The 20695-nt window shown below is 51.9% G+C and overlaps 1 protein-coding gene across 2 annotated transcripts in view; it reads right to left on the minus strand.

The window, feature by feature from the left end:
• Positions 1-7136: 7136 nt before the first annotated feature.
• Positions 7137-20695, minus strand: part of RGS9 (regulator of G protein signaling 9) — a 30495-nt gene continuing 16936 nt past the window's right edge. Inside the window, exons 10-17 of one of the 2 annotated variants that reach the window (XM_058817154.1) lie at positions 16880-16909; positions 16230-16291; positions 13953-14066; positions 12965-13080; positions 12014-12101; positions 11376-11514; positions 10689-10774; positions 7137-9649 (exon numbers count right to left, since the gene is read on the minus strand). In XM_058817154.1, the coding sequence (XP_058673137.1) occupies positions 9478-9649; positions 10689-10774; positions 11376-11514; positions 12014-12101; positions 12965-13080; positions 13953-14066; positions 16230-16291; positions 16880-16909 (807 nt within the window). In that variant the 3' untranslated portion in view covers positions 7137-9477. Of the gene's footprint in view, positions 9650-10688; positions 10778-11375; positions 11515-12013; positions 12102-12964; positions 13081-13952; positions 14067-16229; positions 16292-16879; positions 16910-20695 lie in introns of both variants that reach the window. The other variant, XR_009275506.1, reaches the window with a different exon arrangement.

Raw genomic sequence — 20695 nt, forward strand, 5'->3', positions numbered from 1 at the left:
AGCTCAGCAGCAGGGGTTTTTGATACTTTGATCTCAATCAATGCTAAATGTCTTTGTGAGATAGAGGGAGCAGCAGAAATTACCTTTGGCACCATGACTACATCAATTATTTAGCTCTTTTTCTTATAAATTAAAGTGTTCTTCAACTTTTACCCCAATTTTTTCTTCCTCTTCCTCCACTTTTTTTTTTTTTTTTCTTTTCCCTTCAGTTACTGGGGGGGGGCAAAAAAGCTGACTGGGAGAAGTCTGGCTGTGAGTATTAATAAAAATTCCAGTGACCTTTCCCAGTCCTGTTCTGGGAGGGTCTTCTCTGTGTGAGGAGCTGGATTAATGGGAACAACAACAGCAGAAGGGGGGCTCAGGGTGATGTGCTGTTTAATCAAATGACTGTGTAAGCTCTTATTCCAAATTTGTCTGTATTTAGCCTAATTCCCTTTTTTTCATTTTTGGTTTTTTCCAGTATTTCTATGGAAAATGGGACACCTGACAAGAAAGGTGGAGGGACACTATTTCCAAGAGCAAGTGGTAACAGGACAAAGGGGAATGGCTTCCCACTGCCAGAGGGCAGGGTTAGATGGATATTGGGAAAATGTCCTTCCCTGTGAGGGTGGGGAGGCCCTGGCACAGATTTTCCAGAGAAGCTGTGGCTGCCCCATCCCTGGAAGTGCCCAAGGCCAGGTTGGAGCACCCTGGGACAGTGGAAGGTGTCACTGTGGGATTGATTGGGCTCTGAGGTCCCTTCCAACCCACAGCATTCCATGGTTCCAGGACTCCTGAGGCTGAAAGCAGAGCTCGCAGAGAGCCAGAGCTCAGCCCTGGGGCTGCAGCACTGCCTGCACCTGATGCTGGATGCAGGAACTCTCATTAAAGCCCCTGGTGTCCGGTGATCCCACCCAGAGCTGTCACCAAACCCTACCCACACACAGAACTCTTGTCCAGGCTGGAGCTCATCCCCTCAGCCAGAAATAAACCATTCCCACAGCTGATTCATCCCCTCCCAAAGGAGGTGACAGACTCCTTCCCTGGGACAGAGGGAACCCAGCACAATGGGACTGGAGGGGAGCGAGGATAACACAGTTCAGTGCTTCCCCTGGATAACAACAACTGAGCGGGTGTTTCAGTGGGATTTGTGCTCTTTTGGTACTTCAGGGAGAGGCTGGAGCAGAGCCAAGGGAGAAGGGTATCCCTGCAATCTTGGGGACAGCAGCTGGTGGCTGGGCTCAGTGCTGTGGTGTGTTAGAAACCACTGGAACCAGAACCTTGGCTGGGAACATGAGCAGCAGGACCACAGAGGTGCTGAGGAGATGCCTTTAAACCAAGATTTAAAACACTGACCTCTGGCCAGAGAAATTCTTTGTGAGCAAGAAATAAAAGAGGTCTTTGCAGAGGTGTTGAGGCATGAACTATGGGAACTTCAACATATTTATGTTTAGAATGTGTTGGGGAACAACATAATTCTGTTTTCATGGTGATCAAAGTTTTGCAAGAAGGAGGACTTGAGACAGTGTGCTGAGCTGCTATGGCAACATGAATTTTAAAAAATAAACTGACTTGCAAGAGCTTATCTTTTCCTCTTTAGTGTGGTGCAGAACAGATCTGGGAACCCTCGACCTGAAAGGGATCCTGTGAGGTGCTCACCTCTGCTTGTGGGCCAGGTGCATTGCAAAATGCATAAAACATATCCCTCGTGGCAAGGGGAAAATTATTCCATGACTGGCTTTGCACCCCAAAGAGCCAAGTCACGGTGCTTCTGTCACTGTGTGTTTATCACAGCTCAGATTCTCAGATGTTGGGGTGGATGCAGCACGAAGCACTTGGGCTGTGCTGGCATCCTATTCTGGGAGCAGGGTGGGCTGCCAGGCGCTGCTCAGGGGTGAATTCCACCCACGGCAGGCGTTTCCAAGAGCACCATGACGTGGGCTCGGCTTACAGCTCGGCTTTCAAGCCACCCGCACAAAATGTAGAGGCAGCGGTGTCAGGAACCCTCCCTGACAGCTCCTTTGAGGAGGGGATGCTGTGAGGAGCTGTCACGCTCTGAGTCAGCTGTTCTTCCAGGCCTGGCATTCCAGGCAGGAAGAGCCTGCTTGAAGAACCATCCCAACCACGCCGCCTGTGAAAACCACATTGGGAATCCCATGGGAACCAGCCCTCTCCCGGGCCAGCTGGTACTTCCTGCTCCGGAGGCCTGATCCTGCTGGATGCTGAGCATTCTTTGTTCCATTTTTAAATTAATGAGGCTCCAGCAATGTACAGTCCCAGAGCCCGGGGAAGAAACAGCCCCTCGGTGTTTTCAGCACTTTGGCCCAGCTGGAGAGGAGAGGGAAATGTCAGGCTTGAAGAGATGCCTGGGGAACAGATCCATAACCTGGAGATTTTAGCCAGGTTCTCCGAGCTGGCCATGCTCCCACACACAGCTCTCCTCCCCAGCACGGGCTGTGACTCCCAAAGCTGGCAGCCCCATCTCTGCAGAGAAGGATGAGGCTCACAGCGTGGGACTCGCTCCCATCCTGTCCCAACAGTGTCCCCTTGAGGCTGGTGCTGAGGCAGCCTGGGAAGGGCTCTCGTGGAGGTGCAGGGGAACCCCAGAAGCTGCTCCAAACAACAAATCCATCCCAGCAGCTGCGGATCAGCCTGAGCGAGGGATGCTGGAGGAGCCCACCCCACAGCGGGTGTGGGACCTCCACACTTGGAGAACCACTCAGGGAAGAATCTCCTTCCACCTTCACTCTGGGGATATCCAAAGCTGGACCACTGCAGCCCATCCAGCAGCACCTGGGGTGTGGGAGCTCCTCCAGCACCGAGACAGAGTGGGAGGGTCTGTGCAGCCATGGGCAGCTGGAGAGAGGAGCCTCTGCACGGGACACGAGGCTCCCTCACTGCTGCTGCTGCTGGAATCTCCTTTCTTCTGGCAGCCAAGCAGCAGGGAGCTTTCTGAGAAACTGCCCACAGGGAGCGATCACTTTTTCCAGTCATTAACCTTCCACATCCCTCACATTACAGGAATACCTTGGATGTCTAAGTTGCTGCAGAGAGCTAATTCCTCCAGGTGACTCCAGGCAGCGATAAGTGGGCTCCTGCACAGCGAGGGGTTTGAAGTGCCAGAGCTGAAAGCGCTCCCAGCTCCGGCACGCCAGGCCTCCAGCAGGGGACACAGCCTCAGATGTCACAGCACGGGGGCAGCAGGGGCCTCTGGAGCTGTCATTTCCAACCTGCATTTCCAACTGGAGGGCCAGGCACGGGCTTGAGATGCCCTGTGCCCCCAGGGAAAAGGGATCTGGTTGAAGGATATTGATTGAGGGAAAAGATATTTAGAAGATATTGGGGAATAAAAATCAGCGCCCTGAAGGGATAAATGTTGGGAAGTGCCAGTGCTGGCCTCTGGGATAGGTGTGTACCTGGCTGCACTGGGTGTCCCAGCCCTGGCAGAGCAGCAGATTTGCATCTGAGCTCTTTCCTCTGGTGTGGAAGATGAGCATGAGGAGTATTCAAAGGCAAGGAGGTGCCCAAGAGAATCCCAAAACCAATGAGAGAAGTATTTACAGAAGAATGGCTCTTATCATATGTTCATAATATCAAATATAATATTATTTTGTCTAACAAATCACAATGTCTTCCTGTTGTGTTTCCTGGATTACACATCACTGGCATCCTGCCAGGAGTGGCTGAGTAACAATACTCACACCAAAACTTGCAGAAGACCCCAGATTTGTCTCTCATCAATAAGAGATGTCCCTGTCAGTGGCAGCGGAGCAGGACCAGGTCCCTCTGACAGAGCAAAGCCATCGAGAGCCTGTGTGTGTTTGTACAAGAGGAGCACCATGGCAATGAGGGCCAGCAGCCTGGAAAGGCTCTTTGGAGACAGAAGCAGCCTTCTGATTTTCCCAAACTGCCCTGTGATGGGAAGTGTCAGCCCAGACCTGGGGGAAACAGGGAGCACTGAGTGTGTGTGAGGACAGATTTAAATCCCACAGCAGGACTGAGCATGTGGAACCACATCGGCCACACAGGAAAAACTCCATTTATAATCAGAAAGTACAAAACGGCAACATCAGAAGTCACAGGTCATGGCCAAGGTACAGAACAGGGACCCACAGCACACACACACTGAGGAAACTCATCCAGGGAATAAAACAACCACCTTCAAACACTGACACAAGAAAGGCAACAATCCAACACTCAATATCAGCACTGCCTGTGGCAGCACATCAATCCCAGCTTGGAGAGGCCCAAAACACCAGCAGGGATTTGGTTTGGATCTCCCCAGGTGTTCCCAGGTCCAGCCATGGTTTCAAACCCATGCACTGGGGAGCTGGAGCTAATGCAGGAGGGCTCTGCACTCCTTGGTGCCTCTGGGATCATGTTTGGTTTGGATGAAGGAATGATGTTTTGCCACTCAGCATCTCATGAGGGGCACTCCGTTTTCCCCAGCCTCTTAATCAGCACGCTTTCAAATTAAAAAATTTTAATTAACAGGAGGTGGGCCCAGGCTGGGGACACAAACACGCCCCTGTTTTGGCACTGAAGCCTGAGTCCTGCCCTGCCAGCCCCCTCCAGCCCTGCTCCAGCTGTGCTGTGTTCAGTGTGCTGACACCTCATGGCCAAGGCAGAAACTCTGATAAGAGCCCGATTCCCAGGACATCACCCACACGTCCTCCATCTGCTCCAAGGCATGAAACCAGGCTCCTTTATCGACCAGTTTGTCATGAGCAGAACTGAACACACCAAAGACAGGAAAGAAAACCAGTCCAGAGAGGCTTGGAGCTCTTGGATCACAAACAGCTGGGCACACCGGGGCTGTTATCCAGAGCTGTGGTGGTCTGGGTGTCCCTGGTGCTGGAGGATGGCCCCAATACACTTCTCCAACGTGTGCTGAGCCATGCATGGCCATCACTGCAGTCTCAGGCCTGGCAGGAGTGTCCGTGTTGGGGTTACCCTGCTCTCCCCTGTCCTGTGGGGGTCTCCCAGGGGCAGATCAGCTCCTTTGCAGAGTCCTTCCGAGCCCGGGGCTGCCTCTCCTCTCCCTGCCCGGAGCCCCCGGGGCAGGCTGGGCTCTCTGGAGGCGCGGCCGTTCTGACTTGGAAGAAGCTGCATTGGAAAAACACAAACTCATCACACACACACACATACACACACACACACAGTGGTTTTTGATGTGCTCTGAGGCAGCAAGCGAGCTTGGCTTTGAGATTTCCACCATTCCAGCCCCAAATCCCACAGCAAAACTCCCGGGCTCGAGCCCACGGAGAAGGAGGACGAGGGGAATGTGCGCTGGCGCTGCTTTGAAGCTGCAAGGCCGCCCTGTGACAGAGCTCTGGAGCCAGGTAGAGCAGCAGCCCTCAGGTTTGTGCTTTGGAATTTATAATGTGGACTCATCCACTCGGCCAGCAGCAGAGGTAGGTTAAATGGGATCAGGGACATGCTGCTCCTGGTGAGGGACATGGCCAGGGTTTGGTTCCTGCAGGGACGACCTTGCCAGGCAAAAATTCCCCATCTCTGCCCTGGAACGACAAACACTTAGCGACTCTAGCTCAAGATTTCCCCTCCCTTGTCACTTCTGGTTCTCCTCTGACTTGAAATCACTAAACCAAACCTGAGTCAGTGCTCAAGAACACGGAGGTTTTCCAAATTCAGGGATTAGAAGTAAAACCTGGGGTTTTGCACCCTGAACAGGAGGTGTGATAATAGCAGAGGCACTGCCAGCATGGGCTCCTCGCCTGCTCCCATGGGAAAACTGCAGGAATGGAGACAGGGAAGGGCCTGGGGTTTGGGGCAAGTGTGGCAAAGGTGACTCCCAGACAGGGACCTCTCCCTCTGGCTAATCCCCAACCGAGCCGAGCCCTGTCCGGGTGCGTGTCCGTGTGTCCGTGCGCTGCTCACCTGCTGACCGTCCTGCTGTCGGGCCGCAGCCGCCGCTCCCGCCCGCCCAGCGGCTGCACCTTGCCGTGGGGCACGGCCGGGCCCCGGGCCGGCAGCGAGCCCAGCCCGCCCGAGCTCCGGCAGCCCCTCCGCAGGAACCGGGCCCAGGCCCGGGCGGCCAGGCGGGATCTCCGGCCGCCGGAGGCGAAGGGGCCGGGGCCGGCTGCCCGCGGGTCCGGCCGGGTGCCCGCGGCGCTGCCCAGGGCCCGGTCCATGGGGCAGGGACAGGCGGGGTCCCGGGGCAGGGGGGACACGGGAGGCACGGCCGGGGGCGATGCCGGGGTGCCGGGGCCGGCGTGGGCAGCCGGGCCGGGGGAGCAGGAGGCTCGGTGGGCTGGCTGTGGGGAGGAAAAGGAGAGAGGCTCGGTAAGGTCTGGGGGTGACACCCGGGGCTCCCCAGGCTTCTTCATGAGGAGAATCCCAAGCTTCTCCTTCTTGACGAGGAGAATCCCGCTCCTCCTTTGGTGCTGCCAGGAGAGAAGGGCTCAGCTGGGAGGCAGCTCCAGCCACTCCAGCCATGTCTGTGCCTGTGACCCCCTGTCCTGCAGCTCTGTCCCCTTCCCTGCCTTCCCCCTGCCGGAGCACAGGACTGTCACACCTTGCCTGCTGTCACACCTTGCCTGCGGGGTCACTGCTGCCACCACAGCCCCAGCAGATGCTCACAGATCAGCCCCACACCTGCCAGGATGCTGGAGGAGACACCAGCCTGTGTCATTCCTCACCACCATTAGCTGCAGGCAGGAGGAGGCTGTCATGCCAGGAATGTGATCTTGGTTATGGACAGCACAACCATGTCACACCCATGGCACCACCAGGGCCCCAACCCTCATAGTGCCAATGCCATCTCCTGCTGGAGCCCCAGTGTCCCTGACTGGGGCTGGGCAGGCTCCAGCCCAGCTCAGCCAGCCCTCAGGACAAGCCCAAGCACAGACTGGACAGGACAAGGACAGCACATGCTGCATGCCATGTCCCCTCCCATTTCCCAAGGACTTAGTCCCAGCAAAATGAAATGCAGCTCAAGTGTCCAGGGAGAGGAGCTGAGAGCAGGGGCACGCACAGGACATGCACACACACATGCAGAGATGGCACACAGAAAGATGAGCACACTGAGACATCACAGAGAAGGATGGACTCGGCTTTTTTCTGTTTTCTACATTTATTTTTATTAGACAGATGAATGCATGGAAGCCATGGCCAAAAAAATTAAACAACACATGGAAACAAACAATTTCTCTGAGGCTGGCACAAAGTGAAATTCAGCATGTACCAGGCAACTTTCCTCTTCAGGGACTGAGCAGCAGAGGATGAGGAGCAGAAGGCTGAGCTTTGACAGCTCCATCAGCCTGTGGCAGGGCAAAGACAGCTCCTGCCTGGGTGTGAAGGATGGCTGCTTGTTCCACATGCAAAAACTGGTGTTCTACATGCAGTAACTGGTGTTCCACATGCAATAACTGGTGTTCCACACAGTTCCTGGTGTAACTGGAGTTCCACAAGCACGGTGACTCCCGAGCATGCAGCACAACCCATGGCAGGGGAGCAGCGATGCCAAGCAGAGATGATAAAGAATCAGAGAAAGGAATGGATCCAGAGAACATAACAAGCAAAGCAGCAGACAAAATAGAAGTAGAATCAGAGGGACTGACGGGAACACACAGATTTGTTATTTATTATTTATACCCTGACTTGATCTTCCACATGTTCCTACATACTGGCAATCCCAACATGCTCAGTGCTCCATGTTACACAAACTCTGCAGAGACTCCAGAGCTCAGCACAGCCCAGTGCCTTTGGGACAACCCTGCCAGGTTCTGGAGAGTTTTCCAGTGCTCTGATGTCCAAACAGGCTGAGGGTGCTCAGCACCTGATGTAACAAAGCCTTGGGGTTTAAATTTGAAAAAAGGCAGCCTGAGCCTGCTCCCCTGCCCAGCAGTGCAGAATGTGCCTGTGCTTCCAGCAGGAGTGAGAGCAACATCAGAGGGAAGGTCTGGGGTGACTCAGTTTGAATTCCTCTGAGGTTTATCGGTGATGGGGTAAGGAAGGGCAGGACAACCTCCCTGGCTCAGTGGAGGAGTGACTCCAAATCAGAGTGTCCAGCCCTGACCCTGCCATGGGGAGGGCCAGAGTCACTGCTGGGGACACACTGCCATCATGACTGTCCCCTGTTCACAGGGAATTGCCCTGCAAGGACCCCAGGGCCTGCAAGCACCCCACTATCCAAGGGCTCCCGTTCCCTGCCAGCTCTCTCCTGAAGCTGCTCCATCCCTGGGAGTGCCCAAGGCCAGGCTGGATGTGGCTCTGAGCACCCTGGGACAGTGGAAGGTGTCCCTGTCCATGGCAGGGGGTGGAATGAGATGAGCTTTAAGATCCCTTCCAATCCAAACCATTGTGGGATTCTACGATCTCCCACTTTCTGTAAAATCCCATCACTATTAAAAAGGGATGAACAATGTGAACTGGAGAGAGGCAGCATCCCAAACCTCAGTGCTTCCACCCAGTTTCTTTCCTTCCCCAAAATTTTAACAAACAAGGAAACTTTTCTGTCCCTTCAATTCCCTTTACTGGGCTTTGCAGGAATCTTCACACTTCTGGTAACCATTGGCCTGGTCCAGGCATGCTGGGCTTTTCCAGCAAGGCCTGCAATCTTTATCCCTGAGCTCTTTAGCACTAATGTGGTATTTTAGCTTGCCTTATTCTAAAGCAAGAAAAAGCTTTAGAGCAAAAGAAAAAGAAAATACTACCTAAAGTTGAAATCTGCTCTCAACACCTCTACCTGTTCTCCCTTGCCTCTGGGCTACAAGCCAGTGACAACTGCAGCTACCTCCTGTTGGATTTTTAACAACAGAAAATAGAAGAGCAGGAAAAAGACAAGACAAGAGGTGGGAAGGACTGGATAAAACCTCTCTTGGCTCTGGCAAGGGGCAGCTCTCTGCACCTGCACACCCAGCTCACAGCACAGGAGTCACAGGGAGAGCAGAGCAGAGCTGATCATCTCCAGCGTGCCAGGGGATGTGGGAGTGTCATTCAAATTCAGAAGGGCAGCTAAACCTTCAGAAATGCTCCTGCTGCTGCTCCCACAAGCAGCTCCTGTGCCTGTGGTGCAGGACTCTTGGAGTGGGGGTGTGGGGGCTCCTTTCAGGGGGTGCCCTGGGAGGGTGCAGAGCCCCCCATGGGATGGAGGCCAGCAGGGACTCTCTGGGCTGGGTCACCTCGCCCTGCTCGCAGGGTCATCCCCTTAGGGCCAAGGCAGGCTGGTCTGAACCCACTGGGGCACAGCTCTGCCCTGCCCTGGAGCAGCAGGGACGGGCAGCCGGGCTCTGCAGCCTCCCGGGGCTGTGGGGGCATCTCCCCTCCTGGGTGTGCAGGGTGCTGCCCCCGAGCCTGGCACAGCAGCCTGGCACTGCCCGGGAAGGGACATCTGCTCTCCAGCAGCCATGGCAACGTGCGGGAGCTGGCAGAGCCCAGAGCCGGCCCGGGAAAGCTGAAGCAGCACTGACACCTTCAGGAAGGGGAGGCGAAGCTCAGCCCGGCCTCGCCTTGTCTTTTCCCTGCGGGGCTCAGAGCCTACTTGGGAGGAGCTTCCTTCTGCAGCTGGTTCCTGCGATCCAGCTTGCTCATGACCTGCGTGATGTCCACGGTGTTGGCGGCTTCCCTGGCCTTGGCCTCTTCCTCCTGCTGCCTCAGGACGATGGGGCTGGGGCTGGAGCGCAGGTGGCGGCGTCCGAACAGACCCGTGCTGGGCAGAGACAGGGCAAGGACAGGGTTACTGAGGAGAAGGGCACCAAAACCTCCCCCTGGCAGGCAAAGTGACCCGGCAGGACCAGCTGGGACACAGAGATGGCCAAAGGAGTGACCCAGCAAAGTGCTTTGAACAGCACTGGGTGAGTCAGTGTCACACACAAGCTACAGGACTGCTAAAAGTGTCCAAGTCCTGCTGCTGAGGGCACACAGACACTCATCACTCAGAGCCCATCACTCAGACCAGAGCCACATTGTCACAGACAATCTTCTATGAAAAATCCTTTCCTTAAGATTTTTCCTCCTGAGAAGCTGAGAGGCCTCAGGAACAAAATGTAAACAATGATTATCTGCTGCTGTGGAATGCAACAGGTGCATTTTTGATTGATCTGTGTGAGTTGTTTTTACTTGATAACTAATGACAGCTACTTGTGTCGAAGCTGTAAGCAGTCACAAGATTTTATTATCATTCTATTCTTTTTTTTTTTTTTTGCAAGCTTTCTGATGTTTCTTTTCTATTTCTTTAGTACAGTTTTAATATATCATTTTCTTTTAATATAATATATATCATAAAATAAAAAATCAAATTTCTGAAACATAAAAGATTCTCATCTCTTCCCTCATCCTGAAACCTCTACAAACACTACCACACAGATCCCATGGATTATCCCAGACCTTGGGTCTGTCTCTGGCAGCCAAGGTTTGGTGGGCAGAAGTTTTCCCATGCTCAGGACACCAGTGCTGTCTTCTTCCAGGAAAGGAGCCCTGAATTAATTCAACAATCCCAGCCCTTCTCAGCAGACCCAGCAGAGAAGGCAGCTGAGCAATCAGCAGCTCCACTCCTGTTCACAAGCCTTTTCCAAAGGGCTCATGAATAAACAGCACCATCAGTCTCAAAGCAAAGCATCTTCTCAGTGCAAAATTTTATTTAATTAAGAGAACATCTAAATCATAGTAATTTTGCTGCAACTTGGGCTTTTTCTACCCTTGCTACAACAAGAAAAACAAACCCCACAATTACAGCCAGTTTCACTTGCCTTTTTTTGACACCCTCTTGTGGCACAACAGCCTTGGCCAGCATTTCCTTGTATATTGGAGACTTTAAATAGCGGCCATAGGAGTCCTACTAGGAGAAAAAAGAGACACTGGTAGTTATGGGCTGCAAACACCCTTATTAAAATCACCACCAAATGCAGCTGCTCAGGAGCCAGGGAGGCTGGGAACTGGATAATCTCCCCCAGCAGCTCAAGGGACTTTGCATCTTTCAGGCAAATGTAGCTATTTAAACCAATATCCTTTCATCTGGCTGGAAAATTCCCAGGATTTTCCATCTCACAATAAAGCTTCACAGGTAAGACCCAGATCAAAAGATCTGAATGAAGCTTAGCCTGGGTCAGGAGGGTCTCAGAGTAACTGCAAGGTGAGGAGCTTGTGTTCCAGGAGCCAAACTTTTCAAACTGGGTGAAAATCAGTCCAGTTCTGCTGCTTCCATGGAAGCTGGAATTGAAAGCAGGACCTGCAGCAGCCCCCTGACCCCACCACCTTGGGGACAGGCTGAGAGGGAAGGAGCAGCAGCAAAATACCAATGCCTGAAGCAGCACTTGCTTCCCTCAGCAAATTTGAGGGATTTTCACACAAAGGCCCCTTGAAAGGGACAGCTGATAGCACACAAAGGCTCTGGAAGGGCTGGAATCCCCCTCAGGCTCTGGCAGCAAATAACAAACCTTTTTCATCAGCATGTAGATGTGGGTCTGAGCAGCATCCAGAACATATCGATGAGGGTGCTCCAGGCCCTTGACTGTGATGCCCATTGTTTTGCCATCGATGTTAATCCAGCGCCTCGCTCCCGGAGCCAGGAACAGCCTGCCAGGAGGAGCAATCAACAGTGCCATTAGCAGCTGGAGAATCCACAGACTCCTGTCTGTGCACGAAAGGAAAAGTCCCTTCAGCTCCCTGCTGCAATTTGCTGTCCTGATCTTGGGCAATCAATGTTCTCTTCATCAGAGACTCAGTGCACTCACTTCCTCTTGCACATAACTTTAGCTCCCTGGAAGCAAAAAGCCTCTCCCCACTTTGCTTGTGGCAGCCTCAAGAACTTTGCTATTCCATACCGATATTTAAATTACATCCTAAGACTGAAATATAACAGAGAACAGAGAGGAAAAGTAAATATATACTAAAAAAACACTTCTACTTTCATCTTCAAAAATCTCCTTTCCTGTGTGGGGACAAAAGACAGCCACAACTGATAACAGCCTACACGTAAAAACCTTAGGAATAGATCATTTGGAGAATGAGAACCTGTGGAAGGTGATGGGACTCAAGCACAAAGAGTTAAAGAGTGGAAAGTTTTCACACTCACTTGTAGATTTCTTCTGCTTTTTCTTTGACCTTGGATTGGTCTCCATACTTGAGATCCTCACAGGCTTCCCAGAAACCCAGATTCTCTCCTGCATGACAAGGGCACAATCAGCAGAGAATGAGATTGAGGAAAACACAATCCCATTTATTAACTCCTGGATTTGTCTGGCACAATTTGCTGACCCCAAAGCAGCCTCTCCAATTGACTGAAAGAGGAAAACAGCTTTCCCCTGTTCTCTGCCCACTGACACCTCTGAGAACTTGTGAGCTCAGCCAGTTCCCTTCTCTGGGAGCAGTCAGAGAATCAGGGAATGCTCTGGGGTGGAAGGGACCTGAAATTCCATCTCAGTCCCATGGGCAGGGACACCTTCCAGATATCCCAGGCTGCTCCAAGCCCTGTCTGACCTGGCCCTGAACACATCCAGGGGCAGCCAGAGTGTCACTATAGAACACGAAACAAGATGAGCACACACACTGCTGCTCTCAAGGGGAAGAAAAGGGAAGTTTATTTTCTGACTCTAACATTTACAGTTTTCCAAAAGTGACAGTGGGGTGTCATTTCCAAAAGGGACAGGAGGGTGACAGTGCCACCTCTCCAATGACACTGGACAAACTAACAGTCTATCAAATTTCTCTTCTTCCATAAAAGAATGTAAAACAATGAGGTATTTACAGAAAGCGTGTGAGAAAGTTTGCTACAAGAATGCAAACATCAGAAGGCTTAGAAAATCTTAAAAAATCTAAAAAAAATCTTAAAAATTCTTTAAAAACCCTGTGCCAGGTCCTCTCCACCCTCACAGGGCAGAATTCCTTCCTAAAATGCAATGTAAACCCTCTGAGGCTGGGCTGTACCGTGTGTCCTGTGCCACTAGATGGAACCGCCTGCCCTGGCTGCAGAGCCTGCAGCAGCCGTGTCACCTCAGCCTGGGGACACGGGGACACTGCCACCCACCGCTGAACTCCTTCTTCAGGAAGAGCTGGAAGTTCTGGCGGCCCTTGGGGTCCCGGATCAGCTCGCTGAAGTTGAAGGCCCATCGCTCCACGCGCATCCTGGTGGGCACCTCCACCCTGCACGGGGAGAACACAACAGCACCGCTGCTTCCTCTCATTAGCAGATTAATTAAAACCAAAATGCCCTTTGCTGCAGTGCCAAGGGACTTCTCAGCATTCTCTTGTTTTCCAGAGTGGTGTAATGAGCTCCTGAAGTCAAGCCACTAAGTAAGTTGTAATTAAACAACTCAGGGCACAGCAGGATGAGGATTTAACTGGGATTTCTGCAGCTCTCAGGGACAGCCCAGCCTTGCCCTGAGGTTTGACTCAGTCCCACCCTGGAGGAGGCACTGGTGGCTGCCCAGAGCTTTGCTTCTCATGAAGGCACACAGTGCAGGCATCCCTGAGGATGTCTGATGGGATTCAGTGAGTCCAGGATTGCTCTCTCAGAACCACGGAGATGTTGGAAGCTCCAAGCCACTGTGTAATTAGCAAACCCTATCCAAAGGGAAAACCAAGGGAGGCCTCAGAGAAGGGATGGACCACCAGTGTGTGCCTCCCACCCAAAGCCTCTCCTAAGGAAGCCTGAGGGGTGAGCAAAGAGCAGGGGAGCAGCTGAAGCCTGAGCTGCTCCTGTTCCATTCAGTGCTGGTCGAGGTGGAACAGGACTCACCCTTCACTCATCCAGGGAGGATCAGACCCACCAGCAGGGCTGAGTGCACACTCCCATCATCAGCTCAGCAATTTCTGTGATGTTAAGGAAGGCTCCACTTGAAGAAGGCAGTGCTGAAAGTTCAGCATGGAGTACTCCCAATTTCAAAATAAGTTTGAAAGGGAACACTTCTCTGTGATCAGATACCACAACGAAAATCAGTGCTTCCCTTTCCTGATTTCTATCAGTGTAAAGGTCACTGTAAACCACAGGTTGGCAAAACAACAGAAATACATACAGCTTTGCATTGAGGTCCCAAAAGTCAGGGTCATCTGATATCCAAGGGTTGCTGGGGAGACATCCAGACAGGATGGGATCATTGGAGAGGAACTGCTCAGAGTACTTCACAACCCTGCAACAAATCCAAAATCAAAACATGAATTTGGAAGGCAGAATTACAGCCCCATTATAGCCAAATAACAGATTACAGATCTCCTCAGAGGTGCAGGACTCTCAGCACAGGGATCTGGAAGGTGGCCTCTGCCTTCCCAGAAAAATCAATTCATTAGCTCAGGTAATCTTTTCCATTTCCCAGCAGAAGTCTCCTTTTGAAGCAGTGAATTTGTCCATTCAAATATAAGGAGGTACAAGACTCTTCCATCACCTCCTTCTGCCTTTTCATTTCAGGGAAGAGAGATTTAGGACTCCAAGGAGAGTTTCTGTCTCCTGTTCTCAGCTGGCCAGGGCCTGATCCTGCCCTGCTCTGGGGGGAAAGTGTCAGGGAAAGGAACACAGGGGTTGTGCTCACCCAGGTGGGTTCTCAGCCTTCCCATGGGCCATGGGAGAGCTCAGGGAGCTCAGGGAAAGTCAGGGAATGCTGAGGGCTCATGCCAGCTTCTCCTTTCCTCCATCACCCACCACAGGGCTCATTCCTCTGCGAGTGGCTGTGAGGGCTTGGCACAAAGCAGAGCTGCCTCTCTCCCATCAGGAACCAGACAAACACTTCTCCTACCTTCTAACTTGGCCAGACTTCTAATTACAACTGATTTCACTAATGCCCTGGAATTTTAGCTCCAGCCTCCCTTTTTCATTCTTGAAAAAAAAATAAAAATCTTCTGGTTTCTGCATTTAAAATTCCTTGCAGGCCAAAGTGCTTTGATGTGCTCAGAGCTGGGAGTGCAGTGTCCAGGAGCCCGTTGCTAACAGGCACCTTGGCACTCATCCTGCAGTTCTACAGAGCCAACCACAGGCCTGGCACACAGCTGCCCCATCCTCCCTTCCCACTGGGAATGCCCAGGCATCCAGCACCTGCACTGGCCACTCCAGCCCATGATCAAGCAAATCTAAACCTGTCAGCTCAGGTAGCACTGCTGTGTGGTCCTGAAGTGCTTTGCAGCTTCTCCCAAATCACTGCAATGCTCTCAAGCATGCACACTGCCCAGTTGCTGCTCAAATCCTCATTAATAACAATTTGATTTGGACCTGACCCTGAAGCTGACACTCTGGAGTTCCAAAGTCCCTGAGATTTTTGATGTAGGTGATAAGCATCATCCCACCAAACTAATGAGAAAAAACCTCCATTGCCAAACAGTGAAACACCACAAAATTGCTGGAAAACAGCCAGGGGTTCCCAGCTCCAGCTCACAGCTTGGAGAATTGAGGCAGCAGAGTTTTAACTGACCTGCAAGTCAGTGACAAAATGAACATTCCCTGAGCTGTGCAGGGAATTGGCCACTGAGCATGGGGCAGAGCCAGCCCAGCCTCCCTCCAGAGCTCTGGGTAGGAAGATCTGCCTCTCCAACCCCAGTGCCCTGCAAGCTGTGGCTCTCAGAAGACTCTCTCTTTCACCCATCCCATTCATCCAAGATTATTCCCCAGGGAAATGGCCTGAGCACTTTGTGTATGTCAGATGTGACAGGAATCCCTGGTGGCAATGGCACATCCCTGGTGGCAATGGCACATCCCTGGTGGCAATGGCAGTGCACCAGGAGGTTGTACCTCAAGGAGCCTGGTCAGCACAGCAGGAATGCCTCTGGCACACACACCAGTGCCTATAGCCAGGGCTGGAGGCTTCATCAAGGATGTGACCAGGAAACTCTCCCACTGGGAAGGGGAATTGCTGATTAATTGCTTGGGTGCTCATGGGGAGGCTGCTTCCCTCTGCAGGGTTACACAGCCAGAGGCGAGCACCACCATGGGGCAGGGACAGCCCAGGGTGGGGAGCAGGGACAGGAGGGTCAGTCTGTCCTGCTGGCTGCTCCTCCTGACGGACAGACACACTGCTGGATCCTCCCAGGCATCACAACTGACCAGGGCAGTGTCAGCATCTCCTGATCCCAGTGGGATTCTCAGCCAGAGGTTGGTGCTGCTCTGCAGCAAAGCTCCCAGGGAGCCTCTTCATCCTGCTGGGACTCTGATCCCTCCTCCTCCTCCCAGACAGCCCAGACAGCACTGGGCCACCACATGGATGCCCTGGCTGAGTCACCAGCTGCCAGAGCAGACAGCTTCATCAGCTCATCAGGAGATAAGCACTGCAGACTAATTAATGTGTGGACAGAAGGAAATCAGGACTTACCCTCCAAGAGAGACAGAAGATTTCACTCTGGTCTTCAGGATGGCCTGCTGATAGTACATGATCTGAGGGATCAGACATGGCCATGGTTAGGAGCACAGAGGTTTGAGGATAAGGCCTATCTAAACCTCAGACTGCTTCTCTCCCAGGTAGTGGGGCTAATTACAGCAGGGACTGATTCTTCCCTAATTAGTGCATGCCCAAGGAACCCCAGGATCCCTGAATTGTCTCAGTAAAATGTCTGTTTTCACTGAGCTCACTGCAAACATCACAAACTCACTTTGCAATGTGCAAGTAATTAAAAAGCACTCCCCATGTTATATAGAAATTGAATAATAGCTCCCATCCTCAGCACCTACAAATGCTCTGGATGATTTAGCATGTAATTAGCACTGATTCTTGGCTGTCTCTGCGCTGGCGCCACCGTGATTTCCCCACCACTAATTTGGATCTATTGGATTTCAGCCCTGGTGTCTGTCCTTGCCTGAGCCTTCCCGTCACTGGGAGAGCTGCAGTGGGAGGGAATGGCCTGAAATTAATTTGATAAAAGCTCCATGAGGCAGGGATTCTGCTTTGCAAAGAGCCCATGCCCTGCACAGAGGGCTTTGAGCCACACTGGATGAACACTGAGAAGTGAGGGAAGCACCACTCACCTCTCTCCTGTAGAATTCCATTGTATTTTTCTGTAAAATATTTAAAAAAAAAAAGAATCGTTACATTGGGATGGGTGCTTACATTTGTTTTTTTGGGTTTTTTTAGCCATGGAAACACCGTTGCAGCGCTGCCGTTGTGCAGCACTCTCCAATTAATTCTGATTACAATTAAAATCAAACACAGCAGCTGAGCTAATCAGGGTATCATCAAAGCTAAGAGCATCCCCACACGGTAAATTGTCCCATTAGCTGTATTTACTGTTTAGCATTGCTTCTCCCATCACAGGCTGCCTGTATGCCTTCAATTAAGGGGTTATTCTAATGGAGCTAAAATAGATTCATTTATGAGACACAGATTAGATCATTCAATATTAGCTAAAGGAGACAGGAACCAACACATTGCAAAATATAAACACCACAATTAAAAGCCTCAGAAGCAGTATCTGCTGTGCAAAGGGTGTTTAGGTTGTGATTTGAATAACTCAGCCCATGTTACATGTCATCCACAAATGAGCAGGCAATCGAAGGCAAGGAATTAACTGCAGGGTGTTTATTCCCACAGCTTCCTTTGAAGCGCAGTTATTTGTGTGGAATAAACTGCAGAAGGGAGAAGGAAAGACAGGCTAAGTCAGGGATGCTCCCAGCAAGCCTTTAAAGGCTCAGGAAGGGTTTCAGTTGCTCAGCTCCTGTTTCAGTCAAGACCTGCACCCCAAAATTATTCCATCAAATGAGTCCTGTGGCAGGTGGGGTCTGCAGAGTGCCTTGGAGAAGTGCAGCTTGTGAGGGATGAGGGATGAAGATTCTGGTACTGAATGGCACAGGCAGCTCTGCTCTCCCCTCACCTGCACCCCAAACTGCCCCTGCTTTGGGAAAGGCAAGATGCTCCCCAGGCTTCTTTGTGGGGACACTGATCTGCTTTTGCACTTTAATCACCATCCTGCTCAGGAGGGAGAAATTCTTCTCCACAACGCAGAAAAACACCCCCAGCTCTGGTTCTGAGATCCCCACTCACCATTTCAGCAGCAGGAGCCAGAAATGCAGCAGAGCCCAATCCCTACAGCCCCACCACAGAGCCAGCCCTGACCCTGACCCAGACCCAGCCTGGGCACCAAAAAAGGTCCTGGCAGTGGTGTTGTAACGGGAGGAAGCTTTTCCTGCTGGGAATGCCATGAGCAGCTCTGAGTGGGCAGCACAGCCCATCTCACAGGGACAAACAGGGCAGCAAACCCAGCAGTGATGCTGTGCTGGCCCTGTGGGACACATCAGGGGACAGACAAAGCTCCAGGACAGCAGGATCCTTGCTCACAGCCTCCCCTGCTGATTCACAAGCTCCTGGCACACCCTGGTAAATGATGGAGGAGCTGAGGAACAGCCAGGAATCAGCTGCATCCCTGATTCCAGGCCACCTTCCATTCCTTCCCCTCATTTCTACAGTGTCATTGTTTCAGACAGACTGCAGAAATGGAAGGGAAAATCCCCTGTTTGCACAGTGAAATTTATTCTATTTCCTGCCCTAAAGTGTCCTGTTTGGAGTCCTGTGTTAGTGCCCTCCTGCACAACAGGAGTTCTCTGTCTCCCTGGGGAATGTGAGACACAAACCAGGCCTCATCACATTTACAAGTGCCAGCTGAAGGGCTCCATTAGATGGAACTTGTGGCCAGAGGAGTGATTCCAACACGTTAAAATCCTTTAAAAACCCCTATTTTCTTCCACTTTTTTTGCCAGCTGGGGCCTCAGACAGGCCTGGTGCAGTGGGGAAGGAGAAGTGGGTGCTGGCACAGTGGCTCGAAGGCAGCTCACGTGGCAGGAAAGTGCTGTTATCTTCTAGAGGGGCCTGGCAGCACAGCACACACACGAGACAAACAGCTGTGGGAAAGAGAAAGAGAACACAGTGAGTGAAATCTTATACAGAGACAGAAAGGGGTCAATTAAAATGCCATCACAACAGGATAATTATATGTGGGTGAAGAAAAATCAGCAAACAAGGGAAGATTTGATTTTTTTTAAGTGCCCCACACAGCAAGGATCCCCGCCTGGCACAGTCAGTGTGGTGGGCAGCTGCTCCTGGGAAAACAAGGGGGCTTTGCCAAGGCTCCAGGTGGGGAGGGGATTTGCTTAAACTGTCCCAGAGAGGGGCTGAGCATCTCTGAGCAGTGCCACAAACTGAACTGCAGCAAATCCAAGGGGAGCCCAATGCTGAGCACCTGAGAGGCTGCAGATGCTGGCTGTGCTCAGCCCCTTCCAGCTCTCAAATCAGCAGGGACTGGGAGGAATCTCAGCTCTTTCACCCCAGAGCTGCTCATAATTTCATTTCCCTTTCTCCCAGCGCCCCCAGTTCCCATTCAGAGCTGCTGCAAGTGGCCCTGGGCACTGTCCCTGTCCCACTGAGCACTGCCAGCTGTGCCCACCCTCCCTGACCCCAGCACTGCCTGCAGCAGTGCCAAAGTGCCCTGCACCACCCACCCACTCTGCCTCTTTTGGAAGGAAATCATCTTTGGAACAAAAGAGTGGTTTCTCATAATGAGATTAATTTTGCAATGCCCTTATAATGAGTGACTTATCCCAATTACTGCAGCCTCCAAACCCAACATGGCAATTACTGCAAGGCCTCAGTCTGTCCCAAGTGAGTGCCACGAGCTGTGCCACATCCTGTGACACCCCTGAGTGCCCTGGTCACAGCCTGTGCCACCAGCTCTGAGCTCCCTGGGCACTGCAGGGCCAGGAGCTGCTCAGAGCCCTGCCTGTTTATCTCCCTGTGCTTTCCAAACTTGTGATGATGCAGCAGAACTTTATCAGGCAAACTGGCAGGATTTATGAAATTAAAGGCCAGCAGTGACTCGTTGATCTGTGGCTGATTTGCTGCACACAACAAACCAGGGCACTTCATTCAGCAGCCCCTGAGGGCAGCACAGGGATTTTTGGGGGAGTTAAAGCTCTTTTAGAAGGACTCTGGCTCCAGAGGCTGTGCAGGTTCCTGCAGGCACTCAGGGCTCATTCTCAAGCACTGAGGCTTGGTGTGAGCCTGAAAGCCAGCAAAACAAGGCTAAAACATCCCTTAATTATCTGTTCAATGGGTGGCTACTTCTGTCTGAACCCTTAACACACTCTAACCACGAGGTTTGCCCATGGATCAGCAATAAAAGTCCTTCAGAGGAATCTGAGCACCTGTTTATCCCTAGAGGACCCTATCTGTGAGGGAGGAGCAGCCCACCAAAGGGTCTGAGCAAGAGAAGGAGAGATGTTCATGCTAATGTCAGCTTCAAAGAAATCAGGAATTCATTCTTTTCTTTCCTTCTCAACTGCCAAGATAAAAAACTCCATAATTTGGCCAACAAAGTGAGGGTAGATTGAGCAGGAGCAGGGACACAAACCAGAGCTTCGCCCATTTATTCTTCCAAAGGCTGCTGAGACACAGGTGTTGGTGAGAGTAGAGGACAAAAATAAAGCTGCTGGTCCAAAAAGGGGCTCCATGAGGGCTCTTGGCTGCCTCTTGGATTCTCAATCACTCTTTCAAAATCAAAGGAGGAGCAAGGAGAACCTTCCCTCCTCAGCTCAGCCTCCAGAGGGGAGAATGGCAGGGAAGTCACCCCAAAGCTCAGAGAAGGAGAATGGCATGGAAGTCACCCCAAAGCTGTGTCCTTTCATTTCTGCCCTCCTTGGAGCCTCCCCTGTCTCTCATGGCCAGGGGAAAGTGGGCAGAGACCCCTCAGCTCCCTCCCCTGTGCTACCAGGCACTGGCAGCTCTTCAGGCCGTTTGCAAACCTAAAATCCCTTCCATATCAGCTGTAAAACTGTGGGTGAGAAGTTGGCCCACTC

This window comes from Ammospiza caudacuta, chromosome 19, assembly GCF_027887145.1.
Source record: "Ammospiza caudacuta isolate bAmmCau1 chromosome 19, bAmmCau1.pri, whole genome shotgun sequence".
Lineage (NCBI taxonomy): Eukaryota > Metazoa > Chordata > Aves > Passeriformes > Passerellidae > Ammospiza > Ammospiza caudacuta.